Source organism: Fimicolochytrium jonesii, assembly GCF_025526975.1.
Source record: "Fimicolochytrium jonesii strain JEL569 chromosome Unknown EV422scaffold_1, whole genome shotgun sequence".
NCBI lineage: Eukaryota > Fungi > Chytridiomycota > Chytridiomycetes > Spizellomycetales > Powellomycetaceae > Fimicolochytrium > Fimicolochytrium jonesii.
This window is the reverse complement of record NW_026515668.1, coordinates 1,454,920-1,465,938: the sequence shown is the minus strand read 5'-3', so window position 1 is coordinate 1,465,938 and position 11,019 is coordinate 1,454,920. Positions and strand designations below refer to the sequence as shown.

General features: G+C 53.5%; 5 protein-coding genes across 5 annotated transcripts; 3 read left to right on the top strand and 2 right to left on the bottom strand.

The window, feature by feature from the left end:
• The first annotated feature begins 132 nt into the window (after positions 1 to 132).
• On the top strand, positions 133 to 3,693 carry EV422DRAFT_22492 (uncharacterized protein). The gene has a single exon (XM_053065503.1). It carries the CDS (start codon positions 397 to 399, stop codon positions 3,505 to 3,507), a length of 3,111 nt encoding a protein of 1,036 aa, XP_052930269.1. The 5' UTR covers positions 133 to 396; the 3' UTR covers positions 3,508 to 3,693.
• On the bottom strand, positions 3,642 to 5,413 carry EV422DRAFT_22341 (uncharacterized protein). The gene is made up of 2 exons (XM_053065487.1): positions 3,887 to 5,413; positions 3,642 to 3,808 (listed from the first exon to the last, which is right to left on the bottom strand). The coding sequence occupies exons 1-2, from the start codon at positions 5,262 to 5,264 to the stop codon at positions 3,777 to 3,779; spliced, it is 1,410 nt and encodes a 469-aa protein (XP_052930268.1). The 5' UTR covers positions 5,265 to 5,413; the 3' UTR covers positions 3,642 to 3,776.
• A 1-nt stretch (position 5,414) lies between these two features.
• Positions 5,415 to 6,392, top strand: EV422DRAFT_22340 (uncharacterized protein). The gene has a single exon (XM_053065486.1). The coding sequence runs from the start codon at positions 5,552 to 5,554 to the stop codon at positions 6,251 to 6,253; it is 702 nt and encodes a 233-aa protein (XP_052930267.1). The 5' UTR covers positions 5,415 to 5,551; the 3' UTR covers positions 6,254 to 6,392.
• On the bottom strand, positions 6,393 to 7,665 carry EV422DRAFT_22436 (immunoglobulin E-set). Its single transcript, XM_053065496.1, has one exon. It carries the CDS (start codon positions 7,303 to 7,305, stop codon positions 6,532 to 6,534), a length of 774 nt encoding a protein of 257 aa, XP_052930266.1. The 5' UTR covers positions 7,306 to 7,665; the 3' UTR covers positions 6,393 to 6,531.
• On the top strand, positions 7,515 to 8,722 carry EV422DRAFT_22611 (uncharacterized protein). The gene has a single exon (XM_053065518.1). The coding sequence runs from the start codon at positions 7,664 to 7,666 to the stop codon at positions 8,651 to 8,653; it is 990 nt and encodes a 329-aa protein (XP_052930265.1). The 5' UTR covers positions 7,515 to 7,663; the 3' UTR covers positions 8,654 to 8,722.
• Positions 8,723 to 11,019: the final 2,297 nt, after the last annotated feature.

Genomic DNA, 11,019 nt, shown 5'->3' with positions numbered 1-11,019 from the left:
GGCACTCCGTTAAGCGTCGCGAACATACAAAGTCCGCTCAGCAGGCCCTCAGCTCGCAGGTCTCACCCTTCTCAATGTGAAGGCCATGTGGCGAGAATGAGGAAAAGCGAGAGCTGAGCGAGCGACCTTAAAGCTCACAGACGTAGTACGCGTCTGCGAAACGAGTCGTGGGACGTCATTAAGACACGATTCAGCCCAGAGACTCTTCAACGGCATTCGCCATCACGAACCTACGGCTGCTGTCCCGGCTGCAACCGGGAGATAGGCGGAAGTTCGTCCGGACGGTGGAAAACCGTATTTGCTGTGGTATCGTCTCGTCGTGGACTAGATGCCGAGAACGGAGCATACAGTTGCTTGTGAGCCTTCTTTGAGCAGGAGCAGAAGCGAAAAGCAGGGATGAAGATTTTTCGGAAGAAGGAGACTGGGGACGGATACGAGCGGGGAATATCACCTTTCCACGCCTGGAACGAAAGCAACGACAGAGCTCCCCCGATTGGCGCGGCCACGGCCTCCCCAAGACAGAATCGCAGTGTAGCACTACGTTCCGCCCCCACACCAACGATCCCTTTGCGCGTGCGGGAAGCTTCGACCGACCAGGGCGACTCCGGCGGTGTCGAGAACGGTCTTTCCGATAAGGGATGCTCGGAGAGGACCCGGTCTCGTCGCTTGGGCGCGAAAACAAGGTCTCGGTCCGCTTCCACCAGTTCAGCACTGCAATCACCTGCCGCCACCCCTCCTGTGGCGATCTCTCAACCCCGACAAAGGCTGCCTATATCTTCAACCCTTTCCCAGCACCCCGGAAACTCGCGAGAGCAGTATCCCACTACCATCAAACCGCGTCCAAGACGACGAAAGCGCCGGAAACAACGCCCACGGAAACCAAGGAAGTTAGCGTTTTGGAGGCGATTGCAGCAGTACTTTATGGCATGCTGCTTCTCTCTTGCGAATCTTACCAAGAGGAAAGGCCGCTCTACGGAGGAGCGCGTGCGGGTGAAAATTCACAGAGACGCTGCAGGGCGGACCATTGTCAGGGCGAAGAGGATGCGGTCTCGCTCAGATGACGTCTTTCAAGCTTTCAATCATTTGAATGATGAAGAAGACCCCGATCACGGTGATAATGATAGTGATGATGTGGAGGAATCTGTCGGTAACGGTACTTATGATTCCGGCGACGAGGATGAGGAGGATTACGAAGAAGAGGTGTGGGAACAATGGGCTCCTGAGCCGGGTGGATCAGGCGCCTACGATCCGAAGCGAACCTCACCTCAGAACCCGTTTGCCACGTTAACTCGATCAGGCGATACGGGCGGCAAGAATCGCGGGAATGTCAATCCCAGACTTTTCTCGGCAGTGTCGAAGAGTCAACCACCGTATGCCTCCCCATCAACGTCTAGCACGTTCCTCCCTCGTGACGACACAGCGGGAGGTGAAAACTCTTATGTGGCTGGTGGTCTCGTTTCCTCGGCGCAAAGTATCACAGGGGAAGTGGACAATGTGATGCAAGTTTTTGCCGACACGATACAGAGTCTCCCTAAGGAGCTGAACGCCCGATATCTGTTTACAGAACTCGTCGGGTACGGTGGCAATGGCTTCATTGCGGGAGCTCTCGACAGAAGGGATGGCTCCACTCGGGTCGCCGTCAAGTTTCTGGGGAAGAATCGCGTACCTGCATCCAATCTTGTCGAATCACCGGCGTATCCTTTTCTCGTTCCTGTGGAGGCAGAAATCCTGCGCACTGTTGCACATCCCAATATCGTGCGATTCATCGGCCTCTATGCCGACGAAGCATTCTTCATGATTGTCATGGAGCGGATCTACAGTTTCCTGAAAGCTGTGGATTCGATACCAGAGCCTGCTCAGACCTCGAGAATAGTGATGTCGCCTTCGCGTCGGTCTCAAGTTTCACTTCCATACGTACAGACGGTGACGGGCTCTGATGCATCATCTGCCATACAGAGTCCAACTGATGGGAAGTGGAGAAGCCCCACCGAATCCTCTCTTCAGCACCCGCATGCGCTTCATTTGAAGCCACCCCGAGGAGCCCGTTCTGAAATCAGACTTCCCGATACCCTCGTTCCTGCATCATCAGACCCATTGCGCCCAACGACAAGCCTTTCACATACCATCCCAAGCATTCCTTCGTGTGGGTCACAAACGCATCCCATAACTGCACCGCAGACGCCGTGTACACCGCCCCACGAAGTCGCAAGCTCACACTCCCAAGGATCTTCTACTCTGACAGCCAACCGAACCAGTCCCGTCACGAAGCTACCCCCGCCCTCCCCGCTACGCGAAGACTCATCGGCAGCGTTTTTCTCGACACCCGTTGATTTGCCGGAAGACGGTGGCCTGAAATCCACAGAAACTGTTTTCGCGTCGTCGCAAAAACGGATGTCCAACGGCTCTGGCCCGTTCGCGTCGCCACCCACTTTACGCGGGACGCCTTTTCCATCTGTTTCCCAATCGTCCGAACAGTTTCCTTCACGCTCTTCCGGCGTGCCATCTTTCTCTCATCCGCTATCCCCAGGGGCGCCTCCGGACAGTCCTACTCGGGAACACGCGCCATTTTTGTCGTCCGCAGTTTTCGAACCTCCACTACGGGCGTCTGAGTACACACAACCCGCCCTTCCGCACCTCGCTCGCCCCCGGCATGGTCATCCCGGTGATCTAGACGAATTTTTGTACATGTACGGGATACTGCATCCTCTGATACAACGGCGGTTGTCTTTCCAACTCTTGAGCGCTTATGTCGCATTGCGAGAGAAAGGAATTGTATACCTGGATTTCCGAGGAGAAAATGTGATCGTTGATCGGGCTTTCAACATCAAGTTAGTCGATTTTGGGATGAGCCAGTTCATCCATGAGGGTCCACACTTGCGGTCCCGCGACCGCCCTCATAGGATTAGCTTGGATGCGAGTGTCACCGCCGATCATGACCAAGAAGGAGACCCCAAGAAAGTTTTGGTCAATGGCCCTGATGCGATGGCCGGAGGCAAATACCCACCACCACCCTCACGCAATGCATCTTCATATTCTGTACCTCGAAATGTCGACGGCGATCGCGTTCGAACGGATGCAAATCCTCAACGCGGCGGCAAATTCACGGTATATGGCACGCGGCCGTTTTCTGCGCCGGAAATCCTATTGGGGAACGGATATTCGGGTCCGGAAGCGGACATCTGGGCTCTCGGCATCCTCTTCTTCAACATTGCTACCGGGGGTCTAGATCCATTTCCTGACCTCCCAAGTGGCGAAGATGGTAAAGGAGATGCGAGACCAGCACCCTCCGCATCAGCATATTCCATTAAATGGCCCGATCCGAAACCTGCAACCCCAACTACCACATATTATGTAGAGTCATCCATCCCTTCACCGTTACATCAAATAAGCGTGGCTCAAAAGGCTATCATTGAGCGTATGTTGGAGCCAGATCCCATATTGCGGGCAACGACGGAGGACGTGCTGAAGTGCGATTGGTTCGTCGGGTTGAGCGGGCGGGTAGCATAGCCATTAGCTAATAAACACGATGTATCAATCGCAGCTCTTTGGTTGCTGCTCACTCCCCATGATGCAAAAACGCTAGGAAATAGACTGATGCCAAGACGCCGTCCGATGATATATCACCCGCCAGAGTGTGATCAAGAGATTGGCATGAATGGAGAATGATGCAAAGTCTGAGACGAATCTTCTATGTATTACTAGCGATTTCTATGTGTACTGTACAGAGCGGCCCTAGTTGAAGCCCTTTGCGGTAGGAAAGTCCACATGAGCCCGCATCAGCTCCTATCATATTCTCTTCGTTTCTTGGCTAGGAAGGCAACATCGTATGACTTAGGTGAATCCAAATTCTGGCCCGGCCTCCTATGCAAAAGACAAATCTACTCACGATCTCGTAAGACGTTCGCCGCTTCCTGAAGCCTGTGAAACTCTTCCGTTGCTTGCGCTTTCTGTAACGGTGGAACTTTGTCCGGATGTATAAGCAGAGCCTGTCGACTGTATGCCGCCTTGATTTCGTCCGCGCTAGCATTCGTCGGTATTCCCAATCTAGCATAATAGCCCAGTTTGTCACGGGGCCCGGGCGACGGACGAGGCTTGGGCGGTGGCGGCGGTTTCGGTGGGTTGGGTCGAGATCCTGGGTTCGGTCCACGATCTAGCTCTGGCTCGGCGTCATCCCACCTGATTCTTTGCCTAAACATCATCGCCTCTTCCCTCCGGTCGATCTCGGCGTTGCCGATGTTTCTGAGTGGCCTCTGTCCGGCGCGCCAAACTCCCAACATGTATCCAGGGACCGCCGCAAGTAGAGCTTTCCACCCCGCCAGGAATGCGAAACTCTCTAACCCTAAAAACGGCGCCAACAAAGCAACCCCGACTGCCCCAACTGCTGCACCAAGACCAGCTGTCAACGGTCTCCAAAACACTTCGCCACCCGTTTCTCCCGTTGCCCCATTGACAAACGTCTGGAATCTTTGGCCCCGATAGGTCCCGTTGAAAACATAGGACGATAGCCACACAGGCTTCGGTGGACCCCTGGGAGCATGTCTGACGAACAGTTTGATGGCCTCGACCTCGTCGGCGCCATAAGCTCGCTTTAAACTGTCTTCCACCTGATACCGCGCGCTCCTTTTGACGTGCTCCATCATAAGCGCCTGGTGTATCTCTGCCGGCACGCGAAACTCGTCCCGCTGAACGCTGGGATCAATCTTGACCTGATTGTAGGGTCGCGCTTGCTTCAACAGAGACGGCCCGGACATCCCCTCGACATACCGGCGATGGTATCGTGTGGATGCGTAGGCCTGCGCTTCCTGCTCTGATCCGTCAAAAGACAACTGTCCCCACCGTTCTCCATTGAATTGCCTGGTTTCCCAAAAAAGTCTCCGCGGGGCCGGCGTTTGCTGCGGGTTCTGCCGACCAAAATCTGCTCGGTCAACAAATCCCAATCGGGCTGAGTCAAGATAGACTTGAAACTCGGCGCCAAACAGCCAGAATGGAATGAGGACTTTCTCGACCTTAACGTCCCGCAGTGTTGTCGCTGCGGAGGCATACCACGTTTCATGGTAATTCCGGAAGGCCTCACGGGCTTCCGCTTCCGAGAGCTGATACGGCACAATCTTTGGATGTCCGTCCGTCTGTTTCCGGTTGTTCGTTGCGGATGTTTTTAGACGAATCGATCGAAGCGGTAGCAGAACCGTTCGAGGAAGGTTGGTAAAGCGGCGAGCAACGGGGCAACGAAGGAGGCCGTTAACAACGACAGCACAGGGCGGCATGGCGAAAGCGGCAAGTTGCAAAGCCGAATGGCCAGCGCAGCGGTTGATATCTACACTGATAGGTCCATATACATATATACACAGAGGGCCAGAAGACGTAGGTCGGCCAGCGAGGGTCTCAACGTATTTCTCGTCTTTCTCGACGCACCCAACGCACCGCAACAAAGCACGCACGCGTTTCAACGGGGCACTGGGCACAAGTGAGCAGGTCTTGGGAGGCAGCTTTGGGAGGCAATTGAAAGGTTGAGAATCTTGCCTGTGCAGGTTGCCCAACCAACGGTCAGCAGATGGAGAGGAAGAAGAGGGCCGCACAACCGGTCGCCTTTTCACTGAAGACGGACGGGAAGAGGCAGCGGCGGTCGCCGGCTTCAGCGGTCACTGGTCGGGAAGCTGTCCCGTTCTCGGCATTCGACGACCCGGACGACGAACAGAACGGAAACTCGTTCCTAGACGACCCGACATACTCCCTCGCACGTGCCGGAAGCGCCCCGCTCCTAGTAGATCCCGCGACCCAGTTCCGCAAACTCACAAAGGAAGGGTCAACGCTCGCCGAAGCTGGAAGATATGCTGATGCGCTCTCGCGTTGGTCGCAAGCCCTAAGCCTTGTGGACTCTCTTTCTAAGTCCCTTCAAACGGCGCTAAAATTCAATGTGCCTTTGGAAACATCCTATCTACGTGAGATGCGCGCTCAAACTTTCATGGCGCGGCGAGAGTGGTTTCGCGCCGTCAAGGAAGCGGAGGAGGTTGTGAAGGTTTTGCCGGAATGGGTTGTAGGGTGGCAGACGCTGGGAAGGGCGCAGATGGGGTTCGGGGAGCCTGCGTTGGCTGTGACGTCTTTTCAGCGAGTGTTGGATCAAGAGAGCGGGAAGGAAGATGAGCTGGAGACCATAAGGGAGGTGAGGGAGGAGGATATGCCTTTTGCGAAGAGGATGGTGGAAAAGTTGAAGGAGGAAGGTCTGTTGCATGCCCGAGTGGAGGAAGCTGAGTGAGAATGGAAGTCACTGGGCAACGCCGCAGGAGCCGTTGTCTATACAGCGTCTTATTTTTGGGGGCTGGCGTATCGAAGGCCATTAAATCAGATTGCAAACGGAAGCAAAGTGGGCTATTACGCCAATGTAGTAAAAAATGCTTATCCATTGCAGTATTGTGATTAGTAGTGGAAACGGATCTATGTACATTAGGTCAACATTCTCGCTGCATTCCAGGACAGAGGAGCGCAATGCTAGCAAGGAAGACCACGAAAAGCCAGAGGGCGTCCGACACTTCACTATATAGTCAGGCGCGGGATGCGTTGGGCGGCTGTCCCGAAATCGGACCAGTCCTCATCAAGATCATCCTCTTCACCCCCACGTGCCGCCATCATCCACTGCATCACCACAGCCGGTGGCAGGCAGGCGATATCAGTTGCGGACTGGCTAGACGCGGTTGGCGACCATGGCTCGTCGCCCGTCGGTGTTATGGACGAGCTCTTCCTCTCCGCATCCCAGTGCGGCTCGCTTGCCCAGTCAGCGTTGGGCTCGAGGACGTTGTTGACGTAGCCGCATTCATCCGTCGTTGTTGGGAATGCCCAGGAGCACCGCCATTCTCCGTCCACCACGAACTTGAAGACCTGTCGTGCTCGCCGGTCGAGTGGCACGGTAACGATCCACTCGTCTACGCACTCAGGATCCCGCTTCATTTGTATGCTCTGCGTCCACGAATCAAAGGTGCCCGTCACCACCACCATAGACGCCGTCGGAGAATGTTGCCATCGGAACGTGGCACGCTGTATGTGTCCATTTCGACGTGGCGACGTGGAGCCACGGCGACTGCTGCCTCGTGATCGTGGTAGGCTTTTCAGTGTGAATTGTGGAGATGGGCTATCTGTTGACCAGCCTCCATCGTCGTCGTTAAAGAATGGAGGATACATGGTTGGGGATAGTACTGGTGAGGGAGAGCGGGTGGACATTGAGGAGTTGGACGAGATAGACTCGCTGTCAAAATACGAGTTCCAGTTGCCACTGCTGACAGGCGGTATGTAGTAGTTTTCGGAGCTCGCCATTTTCGGTGGATTTGCTGGCTTTGGGGTGTAACTCGTTCTCGATCTTTCTCGAAAATCGGCGCTGGTAGCTGGACTGTAAGTGACGGGTTGTTTCGGGATATGGCTCGTCGGATATCTTGCGATAACTTATGGGTATGTTTGTAAACTTGCCGCCCCAACGAAAATTGCTGATGCTTGCGTCTCTTTAAGGAATATGCTGCTGATGGTGCGGGTGTGCGATTGAGGTTGCGGACGTTGAATTGAGAAGGGGACGTCTGTGGTCGAAGGTAACGGAGATAAACCGTGCGGAGAGTTGAGAAGAACGAATGCGGGATGGTCAGTGGCTATATATATGTGCAAAAACTAGAGCTTATGGGGGATGGTAGGGAAGACGGCGAAACACCGGCTGCATTTGAATGCCGAAAGAAAAGCCTTCCTCGTAGTGCATCGTCCTTCCTTGTGCTTGGTCGCCCGTCGTCACACTGGATCTGGCTGGCTTGCAGATCCCCCCTGCAAGTGTGTTCGCCCGACGCCAACACGTATTACGTACCTGCCTTTGTTACGTATATGCAGCAAATCTAACCATGCAGATATCATAACTTCAAGTGTGTGCGCCGAAATATCCGGTACCACTGCCAAAAAAATCCATGGTCATGGGCAAAATGATTCAGTATGGCGTCATGTCTCCCACTCTGCGTATATAGTATTCACCCGGACCACGATCTTACCGAATCTTGGAACAGATTATTTGTCCCAGTGCCTGGTGTTCGGTAACGGCGTGGTCAATGGAGTGGAAATAGCGGAAGTTCCGTTAAACATATACGACTTACGAAGAGTGCTCGGACCGGTATCGTCACTATCGGCTCTGTCGCCAGACTCGCCACAAGCCAGGCAGCGAGCGTTTCTACCGTTTCTACACGGGATGACGTACAGCAGGAAAAATGTTGAAAGCAGGCTTGGTACTGCCGCAACCTCCGAGGACCGTTACTCGTTGTCTCAAGATGGAGCGGTGGATGGGTTGAACTCCGGTACACAGCAGCGGAAGCGGCGCCACAGGTATATCGGAGACGGGTTGCGGGATATTTATCCTTCAAGCTTTTCACCGCGTGTCCGTTCCGGGATATTTCAAGCCTTGAGATGCAGGACCCGCCGGAAGCTGTATCGATTTCAAGCTGTGCTATATAGACCAACACAATGCCAGACTGCACACCTGTTGAGTTATTCCACCGAGGCAAATCCGACGCTCAGAGCCGCCAGAGTGGAAACTCTTTCAACATTCTGTCGGGAACCATGCAGCGCATATATACGGCCCCCAAAAAGAGGCGTGCAGAGGCTGACTTTGACCGGTGACGACGGACCCGGATGCTGATCACAGATTTGCGACGATAGGCGTTTAAATGGACCCTGGCGCCATCAGCATGCACAAAGATTGCGAAGAAGATCCCCAGGATTGCCTATCAAAACGTCCAAGCCGATTTGTCATAGGGACCAGTGCACAAGGGTTTGCTCATGCTTCAAGCCGCCGGAAGCCGGAAAGGAGAGTGTTCCCCAATTCAGCCGCGCATGCATGATGACTCTTCGAGGTGATCCTCGTCCGGAGCAAGGGTTTCGGTGTTTCTGAGTCGGTCGGCGACCGTATTAGGTGCCAGGTGGCATGCTGATGATACATTTATGAATAACACAGAGGGTCTGGCGCTGTGCGGATGGCCAGAAAAAACATACTGCTGCCTAAAAACGCTCTTTTGATTCGTTCGAGGATGACAGCAAGGTGCGCCCTAGCGCCGCACAAAAAGGATACGTCGGCCGTGTGCTTCCACCTCGGAGACACAGCGGTGATGTTGATAATGGTCACCTCTGTGGAACGCTTAAAATCAAGACGGTAAGACTTTTTTCAGGGTCCAGCCACGTTTGGTGTGCAATCCCACATACCAAGCATTCGGAAACAACCCACGGCTTTGCCAAATTGCCATATCCCTGGGTTCATCCTAAGGCTACATACAAGTCATGACGTAACACTACGTATTATCGGAGCAGCACAATGGAGCGTTTTTGCCATCACATGGGTTTTGCCCTAATTTGTGGAGCCTCACGTCGGTTTCACCGTCTTGCAAAAAGAATTCAAGTCGTCGACCTTCGAATTTGCGGGGAGGGGTTTGAAGAGAAATGGAGAGGACGCAGGAGATCTCTCATCTCTCAGGTTACATACTGTACATACCTCATGCAACCCTTGCGGAATGTCAAGCGGGAATACACAGTACGTCCATCTTTTTCGTTCAAAGCATTTCAGTCCGGAGAGGCTTCGACCCATTTAAGCTGTGGTGTGGAGTAACAACTATGTGGAGTTGCTTGCGCACTTTGACTTGTGTATCGCACTCTCGAAATTCATAGATCTACCGAAGGGTGTGTGAAACGAGATCACACCTGCACCTTTCCGCGTTCATTTGCGAAATGTCAGATTCATTACCTCGGTTTCCCGCATTATTTGGACGATGCCTTACTCCTTACGTTACTTGGATCGATGCCCTCCGCATTACTTGGAACGACGAACACGGAAAAACGTTCAATCGCATGACCCAACTACTTGCACTGATTCGAAATACCTTCATCAAGCAATAGAAGATCCAGTCTGGAATCGGTCCCATACTGCCATTTTTGGTCTAGGGCCAGTACCTCTATTGGTTTCTTCAGAAACTTGGAAATCGCTTACAGCTCAAACTCGTACCGGCCACGTTCACTGAAGTTGCATGGGTTGCTGTGAACGATACATCATGCAAGCCTTCGGTCGTGGTGTCGCCGCTGTTGGGGAAGACATTCTAGCTCCGTACTCAGCCATGCAAAACCAACGAAATGGGCACTATACCCGGACTTGAGGATAGCAGTGCGTATTTTGCATCTCGTCCACTTTTGCTCCAAGGTTTGATGCCCGGGAAGCTCCTCTCGTCGTGGCGGGGCTGCCGCTAATAATTCTGAGAGAAATAAAATTTCTCGCACTCATTATTCCGCGCACTGGCTCTTTCCATCCAGATGTCGACAATGGTCTTCAAACCTGTGTGATTCATGATTGCAAACATCGGTGCCAGTTCTAACGTTTGTAAAGCTTCGGCCTCGTGCGGGATTGATCATTCCAAATTACGATGGAAACCTATGTACGTCTCGGGGTTTTTCAGACCTTGGTGGCATTGCTGCGAACTCAAGTTTTCTCTCAGGAGTAGAGGTGGGGGGGCTCCCATATCGCCGCTGTTGGCAGTCGCGCACGGACACGCAGCTTGACAGTCTTTCCGACGTATTGCGTTGCCAGATCACCCTTTGAACCTCCCTCACATGGAGGAGCCCGTATATCGCGTTTGACTGACCAGGATTCACCGGGTTGCCTTCTTCATAGTCGGGATACTCGATTACCTCCTCCTACGAATTTCTCAGTCAAGCAATCAGAAGAAAAGCATATCGGCGAGTCTTTTTGAGTGCTGCTTGCGGAGTGTGTAGACGGAGAATGACACTTTTTGCGTGTGCTGTCAAAGTTTCCCTCCCAGAACCGGTCGATCCGGTCGATCGAACAGCCCTCTCCGCGCCAGAGCCGCGGTTTTGGGTCAAATCGTCATCCAAGCGTTCCCAGATGCAGGGCGTTTAATTAAGGGATGTGACTGCATATCGAGGGATTCTCAATTGATGACAGGCAAATCGGAGGATGCCCGATTCGCTTCCGATCGGGACGCGTGATGAGATCGTTACGACTGC

What these genes read in the sequence shown, in the direction of transcription:
- EV422DRAFT_22492 (XM_053065503.1), top strand. Translation starts at nt 397, where the DNA reads ATGAAGATTTTTCGGAAGAAGGAGACTGGGGACGGATACGAGCGGGGA.
- EV422DRAFT_22341 (XM_053065487.1), bottom strand. Translation starts at nt 5,264, where the DNA reads ATGCCGCCCTGTGCTGTCGTTGTTAACGGCCTCCTTCGTTGCCCCGTT. An exon ending in GGCGAACGTCTTACGAGATC is followed by an intron (nt 3,809 to 3,886) that starts GTGAGTAGATTT and finishes TTGCCTTCCTAG; the next exon opens with CCAAGAAACGAAGAGAATAT.
- EV422DRAFT_22611 (XM_053065518.1), top strand. Translation starts at nt 7,664, where the DNA reads ATGGTAGGGAAGACGGCGAAACACCGGCTGCATTTGAATGCCGAAAGA.
- EV422DRAFT_22436 (XM_053065496.1), bottom strand. Translation starts at nt 7,305, where the DNA reads ATGGCGAGCTCCGAAAACTACTACATACCGCCTGTCAGCAGTGGCAAC.
- EV422DRAFT_22340 (XM_053065486.1), top strand. Translation starts at nt 5,552, where the DNA reads ATGGAGAGGAAGAAGAGGGCCGCACAACCGGTCGCCTTTTCACTGAAG.